Below are 19,902 nucleotides of genomic sequence, written 5' to 3' on the forward strand. Positions count from 1 at the left end.
ATAGTGGGAGCAAGTCCCAGTGTATGCTACGTTGTCCTTACTTGTACGTTGCATTATTTTTTTCATATTTTTTCGTCGGCCTTTAGCCTCACCGTGAAAAGTCATGTGACATCTTTGAAGTTTACAACCGTACGGCACGTACGTTGCTTTCAGTTTGTTTGTACATATCTACCTCATTGGACTAAAGATGCTATCCAAGGTATAGGCTTCAAATTTCGACTGGGATTATTTAAACGCTAGAGATGTCAAACATAAACACGATCTCTAGTTTTCATTCATTATTGTACTTTGACATTGAGTTGAGTAGTTGTGTAACACGAACGGCATATCGCAAAGATTATATAAAATTTCCGGTGGTGGATCCAGGGGAGGGTGCTAGGGTGGGGGAGTGTCACCCCTGCTTTTTAATGGAATATTTTTCATTTTCATGTGTACACATTTGGCAAAACAAATGGCAAATATATCCAAGCACCCCCTTTTTCTGAGGATCCCAGGCTGGCACCCCTACTTCTCAAGATCTGCCCCCAAATTTCAATATTTTGATCTGTAGACTCCAATAAACTCACAGTTATCAATAGTTTAAAGTCTTGTACCTTAATCTTCAATGCCTTACCCTGACCAGGATCTTGTAATATTCAATTCAATGTTGACCTTCCCAAAAATTGAAAATGTACACATGCTCTAAGTTCTAACTTTATTAATGTGAGAGTTACTGGCAAACTATTTTATAAGTTGATGCCATCATTTGAGCATTCAGGAATGGAATACTTGAGGGTTACCATGAGGTAAAGTTCACTCATTACAAATACAAATAATTTTATTGGCTCCAACACCAAAACAGTAGTTGGGTTATGCCCATGTGTATACAGATAATATACATTTTGTATATATAACAATATCAATTACAGAATATTGAGACCTGTAGTTTAAGACATTTTATTCTTTCTTATTGCATAACAGTTTGATATATGAATTTGGATGACATCTTAAGAATATGTTTTAATTGTTTTGTTTAGAATTAGGTCATTTTTTTGTAATTGTTCATTTTATTATAATGTTTGCAGTTATTTTCAAAATCTGTTTGGTGAGATCGATAACCATCACATATAAGTAGGACATGTATTTTATTTTCTGTAGAATGTTACTTAGTGGGCATACTCTATCTCAGGAATATTATGATGTCTTCCTCTTTCAACTATCAGTTGATGGGAACTTATTCTTAATCTGCAAATCATGGATCTGTTTTTTTTTTTCATTTGTTAATTAATCAGTATAATTTGTCTTATACCCATTTTGTAAACTCCCCTGAAGAATATCATCTTATTACAGGTTAGGAAACTCACTCAAAGTCTAGCCAGTCCTGAATACAATTTTTCAATACATTTACTATAATGGCTACATACATGTAGATTTTTGCTAAAATTAGCCAGCCCTGCCAAAAAATGGTAAACGGAAAGAAGTCTTGGGCTGGCAGACAGACTACTATTTCTAACTCTGCTTATTACTTTTTCCAAAATAAGAATTTTGTTCTGCAGACAATGGTCATAAATTCTTTGCTTTATTTTGTAACAATTTTGCTTTAAGTATACATGATTAATGAGAATATAACTAAAACCTATTGAATTGAGCCATCTTTTGATCTTTTTTATCCATGCATTTGTGTTTTCGGTTGCCTTATAAAGTTCATTTATTATAGTATTTTCTTCAGAAAGAATGTGGTTATACACGTACATGTATAAACATACATGTATAGTTGAGAAACTTATTTTACTTTTTGTGGGCAATAAATCTAGTTAAATTCAGTGTTCTTGTCACCAAATTCTCAAGGTGAGGCTTCATTTGTGCGATTGTTTAACTTTCTTAGAACCCTGAAAGCTAATTTCAAATCTGTTGCAGCTATTTTTATTTACAAAAATCCCTTTTAAACAGAAAATTTAGGGTGTTTTATGTATTTTCGAAAATATTTACCATTGATAAAAAGAGGTTTTTCCTTCTTGGCAACATTAACATATACATTATAGTTCTAAGTGACTTCAATTTAATTTAAATTCCCTCAGTTAAACAATCAAGTTAAAGTGTGACATCACACCAACATTCTGTCCATATAAAAGGTGTCTCAGCTAACCAGAAAAAAAATAAAGATAAATTTGTTTTTGAAATGACAGTTTAAGGCAAACTTTTTGATACTCAATTCCCTTTTATTTCTTAAAATCTAAATTTGTAAATAGTGTCAAATTCTCTGGAGGTGCATGTGACCGTGACATAAAAGTGATATTGAACTAAGAGTTTAATTCCTGTACATGCATGTAGCAAATCAAGGTAATCCTTTATTGGAATTGTTGTTATTCATTTACAAGTGGTACATGTAGTTACACTCTGGTGTGTTTGTTATGTTTTACCATATCTGTTCTGTTTTCCACTTTTATCTATTGCAGATATCACAGAGGTTGGCTCATCAAGGCAGATATTGTCTAAATCAGGCTGTGCGAGCATTTGGAACTACAAATGAATTAACAGCAGCATCTCAAGTTTCGAGTGGAATCAGCTTCGGTTAGTTTACACTATCAATGTCATAAATTTACAATTTTTCGTAGCCTTTAATCAAAACCTTAATCTGTCTGAGATGTACGTACATCCTCTTGTATCCTACATTTTTTTAAATATCTAAAATAATAGCTTATGAATGATCTTTTACATAGGTCACCAACAGTAACAGCAGGTCTAGTAGCCACTCAACTCTGTCCATGCATCAACTCGTCTGTCACATCAGTGGGTACTCACTTTGTGTAATCTGTAACTTCAATAGTATTTAAGCAATATTATTCCTGTCTGCCTTCTAAATTTCAGACAACAAGCCCCTACCCTTAATCTGAAAAGAATTTTATATACATGTAGAATACATTGGCTTGGAAGCAAAATTTCTGCAAGCCCGTCGCTATTTTCACCAGCATTGTCTGATGGGCTGGTCCCAATTTCTGGCTATCCAAGAAGTAGATAACACAACCAAATCATAGAGAACTTCTTTTAACTTTTTTGTGTGTAGTCTTGTGAGGTACATTGTGTTTCAGCTGGAGTGGTGTGACATTACATTTTTTTCAGCATTTTTGTCCCTTCTCTTTCTGCAAGCCTTGGACATTTAAGAAATATGTTTTAATAGATTGAACATGGTAGATTTGATAGTTACATTATAGATACACTGTGTACTACATTTTTTTTTTTAGAATTGTCTGATGAACAAAAAGAATACCAGCAGACAGCCAGAAAGTTTGCTCGTGAGGAAATCATTCCCAAAGCAGGGCATCATGACCAAACAGGGGAGGTAATAAACCAAAAGTATTTTTTCATTCTCTTTTGCGGACCTACATGTAATAATACCTTCCTGAATTACTGTCTATCACATACATCCAGAGTTAAAAATAATAACCTGCCTGCCAGGCCGAGACTGGCTATTTTTTGGCAGGACTGGCAAATTATTGCAAAAATTTATATAGCCATATAGTAAATATATTGAAAAATTGTATTCAGGACTGGTTAGAATTTGAGTGTGTTTCCTACCCTGTTATATCATTATATTTTTTAAGCTTTGCTAACTATGATGTGAACTCAGCGTAGAAAAGTTCTTTACAAGCAATTGGTTTTAAAGTGAAAATTCTAAAAAGTCAGAATTGAAATGACCCCGTGCAGTTTCAAAAAATCTTGGAGAAAATTTTTTTTTATTGTATTCAGTTAAAATTCTGCTGTTGTTCCCAGTCCGTTGCTTTTCCAATGTTTAGTTCTAAATAGAAGTATAGCTTTTCAATTGTTCTGATTTGGTCCTTGATTTCTCAAATTAAGATTGTAAAATTTTGTGGTGTAACTACCCAGTCTGGAGATTATAATTATCCATGATTTAAGATGTGAACTATTTATCTTATTATACTGTACATGTAAGAACACTTTGACCAGGAGATCTATTTTGTAATTGACTGCATCATGTGAATATTTTTAAAGCACTTCTGAGATTCTTGCCATTCAATACCGTAGCAGTCAGATACTTGTAATATACACTGTATATACCAAATTCTAAATAAGTCTACATTGCAACAATGCATTTTTCATCCTGGTGGGGGTGGGGTTGCCTCTTTGACATATTCACCATATTCATTCTTCTTATATTTAACTTGTATTAAGGTTTCTTGTTTCTGTTTTTAATTGCTTTTTACTTATAGTATCCTGTTGACATAATAAAGAAAGCATGGGACTTAGGACTGGTGAATATGCACATACCCCAGGAATATGGTAAGTTTTTCTTTACATTGCAATATTGACATACCCCAGGAATATGGGAAGTTTTTCTTTACATTGCAATATTCACATACCCCAGGAATATGGTAATTTTTTCTTTACATTGCAATATTCACATACCTCAGGAATATGGTAATTTTTTTTTTGACATTGCATGTTCACTATTGTGATAGTACATTGTAAATCAAGCATAAATGGGTCAACATTTTGATTTACATGGAGGGGCTGTTATCAGATATGAAAATTCATTATTGAAAAATTTAAGTAAGTTTTCTGTTTTATTTATAGTGTACCCATTTTTTATCCACAGCTCCACCTAAACACATCAATTAATTTCTATGGAATTTTCAGATGTTGATGAAAAGACACAATCATACTAGTAATACAATTGTGCACTTGCTATTTAAATTTTTGATCTTAAGTATAAGAACATCCAATATGAAACTTAAGACTACACATTATGAAAAAGTAAATCAGAATTTTTTCATGGGTAAATAAGTACATTTCTGTGTGTGGCAATCAAGTTTCTTTTGGATGGAGTTTTTTTTATTCATAATGGGATTGTGATGGGAACATTTTAAAATTGTTGGCATGCATTTCAGATGAATTAGCATTGATAACATCAGAATGTGGCCATTTTAGCTCACCTGGCCGTAGGCCGTGTGAGTTATTGCCATCAATTGGCGTCTGTCGTCATCGTCATATTTAACAATTTCTTCAAACTTCTTCTCCTCTGAAACTACTGAATAGTATTGCATAAAACTTATCATGACTGTACCTTAGAGTATCCTTAACAAAATGACTGTTTGGGTTTTTGATCGGTTAAAAAACATGGCCACCATTACTATAAATAGAACATAGGGGTCAGACAGCAGATTTTTGCAAATATCTCCAAAACCGTTAGGTTTAGCCAAATTCTGATACAGGTTTAAGTATTCAGCATGATGAGATCTATTTGTGGTCAAATTTTGGTGAAAATCTGTTGACACATTTTGGAGTTATTGCCCTTTTTGGACGTTTTTTTCTGTTTTTGATGTCATTACTTTCAAAATTCTTCTTCTCAAAAACTACTGCACAGAATTCAATTAAAGTTGGTATTTTTGTTTTATTGGGTATCCTTAACAAATGGCTGTTTGAATTTTTTGAGCAGTTAAAAAAACATGGCCGCCTTTTCTAAAGATAGAATATAGGTCTCAGATAGCAGATTTTTGCATATATCTCCAAAACCAAAAATAATGATAATAATAAGAACATTCAATATGAAACTTATGTCCAAAAATAATGTTGGAGTTATTGCCCTTTTAGACATTTTTTTTCTGTTTTTGATGTTATTTCAAAATTCTTCATCTCAAAAACTACTACACAGAATTCAATTAAAGTTGGTGTTCTTGTTTTGTAGGGTATCCTTAACAAAATGGCCATTTGAATTTTTGATCAGTTAAAAAAACATGGCCGCCTTTACTAAAAATAGAACATAGGGCTTAGACAGCAGATTTTTGCATATATCTCCAAAATCATTAGGTTTGGCGAATATCTTTTAATTGCTGAAATATCCTTATTATAAGGCCTACAAAAGTCTCCAGGGATTTAAGTTGTCAGATGACTCCATGTAAGGGTTATTGCCCTTGAGAGGTGAAAAATGACTATTTTTTACAGTTTTCAGCCTATATCTTGATAGATAGAATGAAACTTTCAATTGCTGAAATGATTCTTATTATAAGGCCTACAAAAGTCTCCAGTCTCAATATTGTCACACGACTCCATATAAGAGTTATTGCCCTTGAAAGGCAAAAAATTACGTTTTTTGCAGTTTTCTGTTAATATCTTGAAAATTATAATAGACAGAATGAAACTTTCGATTGGTGAAATGATCCTCATATTAAGTCCTACCAAAGTCTTCATGGAGTCAAAATTGTTGGACACTTTCTTACTAGAGTTATTGCCCTTGAAAAGCAAAAATTTAACCAGGTGAGCGATTCAGGCTCCTGGGAGCCTCATGTTATTTAGGTTAATTCAAATTGATTACATTTGTTGCCATTTATTACAGGTGGATTAGGACTAGGGACATTTGATTCCTGTCTGGTTACAGAAGAAATAGCCTACGGTTGTACAGGTATACAGACTGCTATTGAAGCTAACTCATTAGGGGTATGTGTATCAAAACTACACATTATGTGTACTTATTTTATTACTATTTTAAAAGAATATTGTAAATTTAAAATTATTCCTAAATAATGACATCACAATGCTTTTTATTATAATGAAGTCTAAATTTAGGACTATATTTACACACATGAATTTCAATGATATTGATCTCAGATGCTGTGAACCACCAACTCATTTTAGCAAAGACTTTCATTTGAGTTTTAAGATTATGTAATGATTTGTTGCCTTTTGTTTCTATGAAATTTGTACATTAAAGTGATGGAAACGTCACTAGACTTAAAAATAATTCAATTTTAAAAGTTGCACACTTTGTGATTGGATAAAAAGTTTTGTCCATCATCTCATAGACCAAATTTTGTATATTATTGTGACATCAGCAATCTCTTTTGAATGATCTTCAGGTAACATTTTGGTAATAAAATTAAATTATAGGGAATGACTATTATATTTTTTCTGCCTATTTGAAATAACCTCAATGCCTGTGGTGCACACTTCAAAATAACCTGCTACGCAAGTTAGTTAGTGTGCACAGCTTAATTAAGTTTATTTCTTTGTAGACAGAAAAAAAATGTAACAATAATTCCTTGAATTTAATACATTAAAAATTTGCCACTATTAATACTTTAATTCTTATATGAGGCAAAATATAATGGTCTGATTATGTTATGATATTGTTATCGTTGTTAATTTTTACTCGGAAGTCATGTGACTTCCGAGTCTTAAAACCATCTGTTGTCAATGAACAGGACTTCCGGTTGATAACCGCTTTAAAAGTACTTCCACTGTGAAAGAGATTTAGTGGATGAATACTAAAATGCATCAAATTTATTATTTCGTTTAAATAGATTGCCTGTTTTTACAGTATATGATTGAAATTATATTTTACATGATTGATTGTCAAAGAAAAAATTCGATTAGAAGTATGAACTATATTTTATTAATGCGTTTGATATCCATATATGGATTCCATGTGATTGGCTACGTTTATAACTATAATTAGGTCGTCAAGATTACACGTTGAGAAACAAAATAAAAAGGAAATTTAAATTGAAATTTTGAATCATCAGTATTGTGTGGTTGTGTAGTTCAACTAGTGGTGAAAGTGCCGATCCCATTGTAAATAATTAATCTATTTTGAAAGTACAGAAAGACCAAATTACCGTCAGCGGATTATAAAGTTTTTAAAATACCCATAAATATCTGTTGACTTCCAAGGCACCGGTGCTTCAATTTTTTTTTATTTCTGTCTGGTAACTTTAATTGTAGTGAACCAAATGTCATGAGATATTGATATACAACATGTACATGTATTGTCATTTAATGCTAGAGGAAGCATATTTTATGGGGTTGCTGGCCCCTACCATTCCGCACATTGGGGCCAAAAGGGGTAATATAGATGTTTATTTAAAATTGATGTAGAAGGTTTGTTTCTCATTCAGTTTTGACTGTTGTTATTTTTAATTAAATTTTAAATAATTTTGTTAAATTTTGAATCTTATGAAATTCTGATTTTAGAATATTAATAACATATTTTAAATAGCATTTTCAGTGGATTCCAAAATTTGTTTTCATTGGATTTTATGTGGAAATCCCTACCTGTATTTTTCAAACATTAATTGAATGTCTCTCTTTGTTCTTGAGTAACAAGGGGTCAAAGGTCAAAACATAATTTTTCTTATGGTTTTGATAATTTATTTTTGTGAATTGTTTCTTTTGACAAAGGCTGAAAAAAGAAGTATGCTAGATATTTACTCTATAATTAAGTGATTTTTGAGACAATGGGTACTAATTGATCCGTAAAGCATCTTGAAAGCAGAGCATTTTACTTAAATTGAATTTCAAAATATTGTTCAATATTGTATACAAACCAGTTGTTGTGTCCATAATGAAACAGAAGTCTGTATGTTTAAGTGTGTCGAAAACTTATTATATTGTGTTCACACTTTCCCCAAGTGAATAGCGTTCAAAATGCTTTGGTTGTATCATATAGTACTTGGCAAAGCTTTTTATTTTGTTCTAGTGAATATTAGTTTTACATTTTAAAAAATTAATGGTGTTCCATACATTACATTTTATTATTGGTTACTTACAATTTAATTTAAATTAGATTTCTCACTTTCTCCCATTTACTGATTTTGTCATGTTAATTAGAACATTTTCTAGTAAACCATTGATGTTAATTATCAGTAAATGGACCAAGGGAGAGAACTTATGTGAATAAAATTGAATTTTTAATTAATGGCAGTCTGTTGCTTTCTGATGGTACATACAGGTACATGTGATTACATCTTTGTATACATTATTTACCACTGCATTGCTTTTAGATTGCAGTTTCTAATAAAAACAATATATATGACAAGTTTGAATAGTTACCTATAAACACAATCATGAACTTTAAATATAAATTTGTCTTTGATAACTGTCATTTTCTGGTATAAAAAGAAATTTTAATCCTGTAACACAAACCTTAAGTTAAGTTCTTCTCAAACCCTTCTAGGAATCAGTAAGTAACTTACAGTTACTGTCAGTATAAATTTTAATTTCTCCACTCTCCACAGTGGAGATATTTTGAGTGGAGTCACCATTTAAAAAATTGTCTGTAATTAACTTCTCCTGTCTTTATGCCAAGCAGTTTAATAACAATTCAGTAAAGGACAGAATTTTTTGTTGTTGTTGAAAACTATTGAAATTGAGCAATTTTATCTTGGTTTTAACTTACGTGGAGTCACAGGGGAGAACATGAGTGACTCAACTGTAAAAGGTGGAGAAATTAAAATTTTGGTTGAGAGTAGTGTATCAACAAATCAGGTCAATGATAATCATGATAATTGAAGGAATATGTTTAATTTTTAGTTAGTTGACTACATGTACAAAATCAATATCCCATTTAATATTCTTTGCAGCAAATGCCAGTGATATTAGCAGGAAACGATGACCAAAAGAAGAAATATCTTGGTAGAATGTTGGAGGAACCTCTGATGTGTGTAGGTAACAGGTGTATTCATAAATGGTGGTCTGTGGTCCAGAACTCCCAGCATCTGACCTTTGAAGTTTTGTTTATTTAGGTCATATACCTTCAGCCCCTTATTGTAGACTTTTGATTTTCCCCAAGTGGATCACTGGTATGAAACAAAAAGTCCAGTAGATTCTGCTTTTGAAATTAATTTGGATCCCCAGTGACCATGTAGAAGTAACACAGGGTTCTTGATAAAGTGTGTATGATGTCCTTGACGCATGAAAAACTCGCTGGACACATCAAATAAAAACATTGTGCATCCACAGGACAAATTCAAAACACCTCACAATATCAACTGCTTCTTAACAAGTGGACATTTTTTAAAATGATTAAAACTTTCCCAAAAATCCTGAAAAAAACTTATTTAGTTCAACACTTTTTTACATGGGGACATGAAACAGAACAGAGTTATTTAGACATGATGTTCATCCTACTTTTTTTTCACCAAAAAATTAATTGGGACAAATAATTTCAAAATAAATAAAACAAAGATAGAATCAGATATATTTTACTGTGAAATCTGTTCAGAACTGGATTTTTTGTTACATATACTTTGTTGTACTTATCTGATATGGTGACTTCATGTGATCGATTGCATAACCAAAATGAAAAATAAAAGAATTGTTCTTAATTTGAAATTTTGATATAAAGAGGGGTTCAAAGATGAAAAAATAATAATGATATGTGAAGTAGTAGGTGCAAGATACGTTGTTCAAATAAATGTTGCAATTTTACTTCATGTTGGTGTTTTCTTTCGATCTTCATCTAAATTCAAAGACGAAAAAATAATAATAATATGTGAAGTAACAGGTGCAAGATACCTTGTACTTCATATTGATGATACCTTAGGGTCTTCCTCTAAATTATTTAGGCAGGTTGAACATCTATTGTTTGGTTGGTTTTATGTTTAACCATAAATAATACAGAGAACTTGTTCTACTCTTGGCATTGTTGGTACAGAAACTTCTACACCTGTCACAAAATGCAATAACCATTTAATTTTCTTGGGGCGGGGGGGGGGGGAGGGGGGCTATGGCTTTTTTCTGAGACAAACTTTTTTTACCTTGAGCAAAAATAAATTAATAAAGTAATTTTTTCCAGGGCCAATTACAAACAAATATTTTTTTTCACTGTCTATTGAAAAAATCTATTCTTTGTCATCTCACTACTTTTTTGTTTGTTTTAATTTTGTCAACAGTGCATTTTCTTTATTTTCATTTTTTTTAAAACAAACTTTTTTTTTCTATCCACTGGTAAGTCTAATTATTTTTTCCTGAAACATTTTTTTCCCAAAAAAAATCCACCCTTCTCAGAAAATCAAATGGTTGCTGCCTAATCTCATGTATGTCATAATACAAAATTATTATTACCAAAAAAACTTGGTTACTTACCAGCGCAAGTACCTACGTCGTGAAGCCACAACACATTTAAAAATGAAAAATGGAGTAAAGCAATTATTTCCAAATACTATTAGTATTATACAATGTACATGTAGTTAAGTAACTAAACGCACATTACATATGGAGTAATGTCATGAAGGCAGCAAAAAGAATAAGGTTTTTTTTTTCAAATAAAAAAAGATGGTAAGTTTACTGTTTAATATGGATGACTTGCATGACTGTAGTAATATATGGTTTTGTACATAGGGAACATTGGAAATGATAAATACATATGTAGTACTGTATGCACTAAAATATTGATTGTAGCATTCAAACTGGTATTAAACCAGGAAAAGTGGGAAGGGGAGACCTACCAAGTACATTTGGGGCGCACCTTTCCAAAAAATAATGAGTCCCAGGACTTGATCACCATGTAAAAATCTTAGTGAAAACCCTGGTAACATTGCTAAATGCTTTCAGAGCTTTCCTGTAAAAAGCAAACAAAGATGTTAATTATTCTGGTTGAACTTTCAGAGCCTTTCTGTATAAACCAACCAAAGACATGAAGTATTAGGTTGAACTTGCACAGCCTTTCAGTATAATTCAAGCAAAGATGTAAAGTATTTAGGTTGAGCTTTCACCACCTTTCTTTATAAACCAAGCTAAGACATAAAGTATTATGTTGAACTTGCACAGCCTTTCTGTATAATTCAAGCAAAGATGTAAAGTATTTAGGTTGAGCTTTCACCACCTTTCTTTATAAACCAAGCTAAGACATAAAGTATTATGTTGAACTTGCACAGCCTTTCTGTATAATTCAAGCAAAGATGTAAAGTATTTAGGTTGAGCTTTTAGAGTCTATCTGTATAAAGCAAGCAAAAATGTAAAGTATGTAGATTGAGCTTTCAGAGCCTCGTTTTATAAAGTAAACAAAGATGTAAAGCATTCAGGTTGAACCTTCAGAGCCTTGCTATATAAAGCAAACAAAGATGTAAAGTATTCAGGTTGAACCTTCAGAACTTGGCTGTATAAAGCAAAGATGTAAAGTAATCAGGTTGAGCCTTCAGAGCCTTGCTGTATAAAGCAAACAAAGATATAAAGTATTCAGGTTGAACCTTCAGAACCAGGCTGTATAAAGCAAACAAAGATGTAAAGTATTCAGGTTGAACCTTCAGAGCCTTACTATATAAAGCAAACAAAGATGTAAAGTATTTAGGTTGAGCTTTTAGTGCCTCACTTTATAAAGCAAGCAAAGATGTAAAGTATTTAGGTTGAGCTTTTAGAGTCTCTGTATAAAGCAAGCAAAAATGTTAAGTATGTAGATTGAGCTTTCAGAGCCTCGTTTGATAGAGCAAGCAAGGATGTAAAGTATTCAGGTTGAGCTTTCAGAGCCTTTATGTATAAACCAAGCAAGAATGTAAAGTATTTAGGTTGAGCTTTCAGAGTCTCACTTTATAAAGTAATCAAATATGTAAAGTATGTAGATTGAGCTTCCAGAGCCTCATTTTATAAAGCAAACAAAGATGTAAAGTATTCAGGTTGAGCCTTCAGAGCATTGCTGTATAAAACAAACAAAGATATAAAGTATTCAGGTTGGACCTTCAGAACCAGGCTGTATAAAGCAAACAAAGATGTAAAGTATTCAGGTTGAACCTTCAGAGCCTTGCTATATAAAGCAAACAAAGATGTAAAGTATTCAGACTGAGCCCTCAGAGCCTTGCTGTATAAAGCAAACAAAGATGTAAAGTATTTAGGTTGAGCTTTTAGTGCCTCACTTTATAAAGCAAGCAAAGATGTAAAGTATTTAGGTTGAGCTTTTAGAGTCTCTGTATAAAGCAAGCAAAAATGTTAAGTATGTAGATTGAGCTTTCAGAGCCTCGTTTGATAAAGCAAGCAAGGATGTAAAGTATTCAGGTTGAGCTTTCAGAGCCTTTATGTATAAACCAAGCAAGAATGTAAAGTATTTAGGTTGAGCTTTCAGAGTCTCACTTTATAAAGTAATCAAATATGTAAAGTATGTAGATTGAGCTTCCAGAGCCTCATTTTATAAAGCAAACAAAGATGTAAAGTATTCAGGTTGAGCCTTCAGAGCATTGCTGTATAAAACAAACAAAGATGTAAAGTATTCAGATTGAGCTTAACCTTTGACCTCTTGATGCTCATGGCTTTGATTTTAGTATGACATGGAATAGTAAACTATGAAGCATGTTCTGATATACACATCAAAGTTGATTTGAACCAATCAAATCCTCTCATCATAAATGTACATTTACATAACTTTACAACATGTATAATAGAATAAGTTCTGTTTTATATTTTCTTTATTTGGAGACAGATTTTCAGCTATGTGAGATTTCCTTACTGAAACAAATCATGCCACACTTTGGATGTGTCACAATAAAACATTATTTGTCATGTAACATCAAGCATGGTGTTCTTAATAGTGTACTTACACAAAATTAGTATTAAATTTAAAAAAAAAAGTAATCACACACTGAAAAACAAGCCATAAGAAAACACAGAACACTCTTAGATAATATTTAAATGCTCTTGAACCTGGTGGAGCCTTCTTGGAGAACTGGAAATCTTGAACATCTGCTTTGTGGTCTGTCATTGTTGACATGAATGTTGGATGTTGTTGATTCAGCATAGTCACATCAAAGACTTAGAATTGGTAGTCACTGCTTCTCCACCAAGCACATGGTATATGAGGGGATATAGTAACAACTTTTTAAGTCAGAATGATATGTTTGAGGGGGCAGCATGCTAACCTGCAGGCTGTTGCTTCTGTGGCTAGCATAATAAAGATCTGGCTCAGCACATCAGACTAGTACAAAGCAGGCTTTGTTCATTAGGGTAGTCTTTTTCAACCTGAAATACATTAAAAATCTGCAAAAGGACATTAAAACATGATAAATCAATCAATGAAGTCTTCAAACATTAAGTCAAAAAATGATAAAAGGTTTTTCACTTTATTGAAACCATACACTCATATGGGTCATTCTAAATCTGATGAGCTATCTTGACACATTCAAACAATTTTTATGGGATATTTTCAATTGGACACATGTCCTCTCCAAATTGATCCCTATATTTTTTCATGCCAACAGCTGCTGTAAATGTATTGATTTTCTTGGCGTTCAAATTTGTCTTCTTTCGTAGTTGACATATATGTTCTAAAAGTTAATATTTAATACTAGGAAACGCTCAAATTGATGCCCTTGTATATGCTTACTTTACAGAATCCATAGAAATTTTAATTACTTACAGTGAAGTGTTTTCTGTAATTGTTTACAGGCTTATGGTGTTACTGAACCAGCAGCTGGATCTGATGTTTCAGGGATCAAAACAAAAGCAGAGAAAAAGGGAGATCACTATGTATTGAATGGACAAAAAATGTGGATAACTAATGGAGGAGTGGCCAATTGGTATTTTGTTCTAGCCAGGACCAACGCTGACCCTAAATGTCCAGCTGGAAAAGCATTTACTGGTTTTATTGTTGAAAGGGATACTCCTGGAGTCACACCAGGTAGAAAGGTAGATATTCTTACAAAATGTATTTAACATTTAAAGAAGCAGTTCATCAAAAAAAGATAATGGGCCCAAACCAGGTTGTTTTGTATAACCTGTTCAAGAGTACTCAAGGGAACCAAGGTTATAGTGGTAATCAAAGAGTAATCAAGGAAACCAAGGTTATAGCGGTAATCAAAAGAATGTAATCCAGAGACAAAGACCAGACATGGAAAACAAACATGCACAACCAACAACACAAAGCAACCAAAACCATACATACAAAGTAACAAAAGCAAATGAGCAACTTGGACTCCACTAAAAACTGGGAGGATGGACCATGTGCACCAGTGATCCAGTTCTAAAAGCTAAATTATTTAAAAACATTTCTTTTGATTTAATTGTTTTGTTTGGGATTATTTGAATCACAGACAACAAAACTATTGGTGTTAATGACATCACAGTACCTAACCAGTTTAACACAGTTTACAAAATAATCTAGTTTGCTCGAAGATAATCAACCAATTAGAAAGCTTGTTATATTTATTAAATTTAAAAATTATGTTAGGGTATATATTTTACTTTATACAAACTTTGGTCCTAGTCCCAAAACAATTAGCTAAAAAAAGGACAATTTTCTCTGATAAGTGGTTTACTCCTGAATTTCTTTCTCAGAAGCCCATTATAGGGGGTCTGGTCTCATTTAAAGAAAAAGTTGGAAAAAAGACAGAAAGTGTTTTATGCTAGACACTGCTTCCTTGTTACATTTTTTTCGGTCATGATTTTTGTTGTAAAATACAGCTAATATCAATGTACATGTATAGTACCTGAACTGATTTGTACAACTATAATTGCCATGGTTCATCAATCACTGATCTGTTTTAGATAAATCTATGACCCATTAAACCGGTGATTGCATTCTTTTTTACATCACGTGACCAATATTTATATACATGTATTTCTGTAGCCAAGACCATTGTAACCAATATCAAAGTACAAATATTTGCAGCAGCCATGACCATTGCAGCCAGTAGTTATGTGTACATGTATTTGCAGCAGTCAAGACCATTATATTTCAGTTTTTCACAAGAAAACTCTTCAAAAACACTACTTATTAAAGTTTTTATGACATATCATTATGATACTGATAAAAATATTCAAGTATTTCACTCAATTAATTACTTTCAGGAAATAAATATGGGACAGAGAGCTTCAGATACAAGAGGGATAACCTTTGAAGATGTTCTGGTTCCCAAAGAAGTAAGTGACAGTTTATAAGTTAAGATTGGGGGATCTTAGGGGTCCCCTTTGCCTGAAAATTTTGTTACATTATATATTCAACCAGTGAAAATTAGTGGAGTGGACCCTCTCTTAGGCCAGTCAGTTGGACTGTTTTTTTTTTTTTTGCAGAATTTATTGATCTGCCACCGTTAAGGACATATGATTATATTGAGAATATTTGATGATTGATAAATTGAATTATTTGATTATTAATTATTTTATTGTTTAGCACTGTAATAGAGGGTGTTATTGTTCCAAGCCATAATCCTCGCTTCCCCTATTTTTCACTCAATGTTCACCACGCCTTCAACCACTTGTGCCAGCCCACTTAACCCCCATATCCCCATTTCCCAGTCCACCCTCCCATAATATAACAGCAAATAAATAGAAGTTAACCTGCAATGAATTCCCATATTGCACTGGTGCAAATATAGCATTGAATTCATGATGTCATTAACACAAAAAGCAAAACTTTGAACTTTGTTTTGCAATAAATTAATTTTGGCTTAATGCTGTAATTTCATTGGCTGATGCATTGAGGTTATTGCTCAATGGACATACCATGATATGGGGACACACCTCTTTACAGAACTACTTTTTAATTGATCTAAGCAAACACCTGTCAGCAAAAATACAATACTTGTCTGACAATGTAATTGACAAAGAATTTACATATTCATCCCCTGTTTTTTGATGTACGAATTTATTAATTTTAAAGATGTTAGAATTTATTTATAAGGAATAACTATAATAAAATACATGTATTATCTAATGTGAATGCCTAATATTAAGGTGATTTCTCAATAGACAAAATTTTTTGACAGTCATTCCTTAAATAAATGGGATATTGCATAAATGTTTGGTGTGCTATCACTTATAGTTTATTTATTCTGCAATTATAGCCTCTATATACAAAAACAAGGTGTCAGATACTTCTTTGCTGTATATTTTTACCTTCATTTTTTATGTCATGTTCATAATACATCTCAGAATATTATGAGGCAAGTGAAACAACATGCAAACAATTTTATGGGGAATGATAAGGATAAATTTTGATTAACAAATTTCTACCTTCATTTGAAAAAAAAATGTACTGCTTATTTCATTGCAGGATTTAAACAATATTTGACTATTGGGAAAAAAATACAGCCTGTATATGTTCTAAGTGTGGACGTGGAAAATTCATGGCAATTCCTTGTGTTTTGCCTTTGCCTAAGCCTCACAAGCTTCCTGTAAAATTTCATCAAAATCTCTTAAGTGGTTTATCAGAAAGTAGTGTGGACAGACAGACTGGGTGATTCCTACATATCCTCCAAAATTTTTTGTGGTGTATACTGTGAAAGTACTATTGTTCGTTGGGTACCAGTTTTCATGGTTATCTTGAGAAGGCCAAACCACAAAATTTGGTTCCCAAGAGAAAAAAGAATCCCATTGATGTGTATACTGAAAACCTCAAAACCATGAATTCAAGAAGATTCTTCTCTAATCCATGAAAATTGGTGTCCACGAAATAAAGTACTTTCACACTAATTTATAGACAATGTAGCTGGATGATTCTTTAGTTCTGTTTGTACATTAATGTATTTGTATAGAAATAATTCTTTTTCAGAATATCCTAGGGCAAGAAGGTATGGGATTCAAGATTGCCATGGGTGCGTTTGACAAAACCAGACCACCAGTAAGTTCATGCCATTTCAATGATTAAAATAAGATCAACATATGCCCTTTAGAATTCAAAAACATTCACTGGGTGGATTATAAAGTGTGTTAAATAACTTATATGCACAAGTTCCATCATGTGATTATTTTTTGGGTTATTTACAAGTGATAAAGAGTCACTGACTGATTATAACTTTCTGTTATGGTTTCAAAAACTTTGTATTGTTTCAAAATTGCCAGACAATAACAGTGCACTGACTAGATAAAATCTGAGATGTACAAGTTTTGCTTGAACCTTTTATTGTTTTGGTAATTTGCAACTATTCTGTTTGTGCAGTCAAAATGCATTGTCAATATTTTTTATTGTCTCTGAGTACCTATAACTGTCAGTTCTGACACCAGAAATGTTACAGTGTTTTAAAGTTGCTAGGATGTTGATAACTTCAAATAAAAAATTCAGGTTTTTTGGGGGCTAGAAACATTATTTTCTTTTTAAACTTTCTGTTGCAATATTAAGACAATAATAGTGCACTAACTTGGCAAAAAGTTTGGTATGGCTACCATACCTTGCATCAACAAAAATTTAAATGAAAAATGCAGTATAAAGTTGTTTTATTTGCTCATCTGTCAACCAAAGTTGTGGGAAACTATTTGTTTCTTTATTTTTTTCTTTTATATACCAGTGAGTGCATTGAACTAGAATTGCTACTTGAAAAAACTATATTGATTGCCATGACAGGGATTTTAGTGTGGTTAAACTACTCGCTCAGCGACTGAAAATTCATCCTGGAGAGAACAAGTTTATTCTTACTTTCTACCTCAAAGCGCAAACCCATTATAGAATTGAAAGAAGGGGAAACAAGTAATGTAGTAAGATTTTTCACATGTTATGATATTACAATGATGGTAAAATCTGGTGTTCTTTTTTTCAGGTAGCTGCTGGAGCTGTGGGGTTAGCTCAGAGAGCTCTTGATGAAGCAACTAAATACTCAATGGAAAGGAAAACATTTGGCAGACTTATCTGTGAGGTTTGTATATTTTTATACAAATATACAATCTATTAGGTATAATTTATAATATTTACTGCTTTTAATACTATCAGTGATGTTATCAAGGTAAGCCACTTTTTGATAACTATTTAGTAAGACCTCTTTGTTGGTGTTCTAAAATGTGAATGACTTTGGGTTCAGTTCCTACCCAAGTCATACCAAGGACTTAAAATTGATAGCCACTGCTTCATGGCAAGCCCTACTACATACAAGGAGAGAGGGATGACGTGATGTGCCTACCTACAGGCGGTTGCTTCTAGTACATTTAAAATATCATTTTGTTCATTAGACAAGTATAAATAAAGGTCTGTTGATTAATCAATCATTCTTGTATTAAAATGCATGAAATATTTGTGATAGGAAGTAAAACCAATCAATCAGTCAATCTCTTTGCAAAACCATTTAAATTGATGAATTTGATTGGAAGACAGAGCAGTGCTATCTACATGTAATATATAAAACTTGATACTTACCGTTACAGCACCAAGCAGTAGGTTTTATATTAGCTGACATGGCTATAGGTGTGGAATCGGCTAGATTAGCTACCTATAGAGCAGGATGGGAGATAGATCAGGGACGAAGAAATACATACTATGCTTCTATCGCTAAATGTCTTGCGGGTGATGTTGCCAACAAATGTGCCTCTGATGCTGTACAGGTGGGTATCCTTTATTTTGATGCAGTGATTTGATATTTACTAATGAATTATTCCCCTGAGATGCAATGTTTGTATTCATCATTGTTCACAGTATTGTTTTATCTACTACTTTTGTAATACATATATTGATAGTGCATGTGGTCCGTGCTCCCAGTTTTATAGTGTGGATCGAGTTCTTATTTACTTTTGTTTTTTTTGTATGTGTTATTTTGGTTATTTTATGTTCTTAATTTGTCATGTCATTTTTTTTTCTGTCTAGTCTTTATCCTTGGAATATATTCTTATGATTACTACTCATATCTTGGTTCCCATTAATTACCCTATTGTTGTATGGTAATAATTCTTGTATCTTCTTTTTTAATTTTTATTGTTTATATTGATCACTTTTGAAAAATAATATTTTGAAGAAGGCTTAATTTAGATTTTATTTGATTTGCATTTCTGGTCAAAGAAATGTTGCTGTCTGTTATTTTTATTATACATTTCTATTTTTCTTGATGTATCTCTCAGTTCCACTCAGCTGGCATACCTCTTTAGTTTGTTTAATAATGATTAATATTATGCATTACAGGTATTTGGAGGCAATGGGTTTAACTCAGAATACCCGGTGGAGAAACTGATGAGAGATGCCAAAATTTATCAGGTATTCAACAAATTCTTAATACATACAAGTACTTTCCAGTAAAGTCCATTGTTACTTATAAAACATGATTATAATTACAACAGTCTGTCTCAAGTGTCTGTCTGTCTGTCCATATTTTTTGGCAGCACATTTTAATCCGCCTAAAACGCTGAAGGGATTGTTTATAAAATTTCATAGGAAGGTTGGGCACCATATGAAATGTGGGCGATGAAGGATTATAATTATTGTCAGAGGACACCAAAGGGAAGTAATTATAC

At 32.3% G+C, this 19,902-nt stretch overlaps 2 protein-coding genes across 2 annotated transcripts in view; one reads left to right on the top strand and one right to left on the bottom strand.

The window, feature by feature from the left end:
* The window catches only part of LOC148612902 (medium-chain specific acyl-CoA dehydrogenase, mitochondrial-like), a 23,996-nt gene continuing 4,094 nt past the window's right edge, over positions 1-19,902 (top strand). The window contains exons 1-12 of the mRNA XM_088594778.1: positions 1-199; positions 2,436-2,550; positions 3,222-3,319; positions 4,209-4,278; positions 6,332-6,432; positions 9,354-9,434; positions 14,143-14,382; positions 15,544-15,615; positions 17,246-17,314; positions 18,228-18,323; positions 18,826-19,002; positions 19,574-19,645. Of these exons, the coding sequence (XP_088450904.1) occupies positions 188-199; positions 2,436-2,550; positions 3,222-3,319; positions 4,209-4,278; positions 6,332-6,432; positions 9,354-9,434; positions 14,143-14,382; positions 15,544-15,615; positions 17,246-17,314; positions 18,228-18,323; positions 18,826-19,002; positions 19,574-19,645 (1,203 nt within the window). The 5' untranslated portion in view covers positions 1-187. The remainder of the gene's footprint in view (positions 200-2,435; positions 2,551-3,221; positions 3,320-4,208; positions 4,279-6,331; positions 6,433-9,353; positions 9,435-14,142; positions 14,383-15,543; positions 15,616-17,245; positions 17,315-18,227; positions 18,324-18,825; positions 19,003-19,573; positions 19,646-19,902) is intronic.
* Positions 13,301-19,902, bottom strand: part of LOC148612903 (solute carrier family 60 member 1-like) — a 27,801-nt gene continuing 21,199 nt past the window's right edge. The window contains exon 4 of the mRNA XM_088594776.1: positions 13,301-13,716. The gene's annotated coding sequence lies outside the window, so the exon portion shown is untranslated. The remainder of the gene's footprint in view (positions 13,717-19,902) is intronic.

The sequence above is a fragment of the Perna viridis genome, chromosome 7, assembly GCF_037379345.1.
Source record: "Perna viridis isolate PV_CMFRI_1.1 ecotype Kerala chromosome 7, ASM3737934v1, whole genome shotgun sequence".
NCBI lineage: Eukaryota > Metazoa > Mollusca > Bivalvia > Mytilida > Mytilidae > Perna > Perna viridis.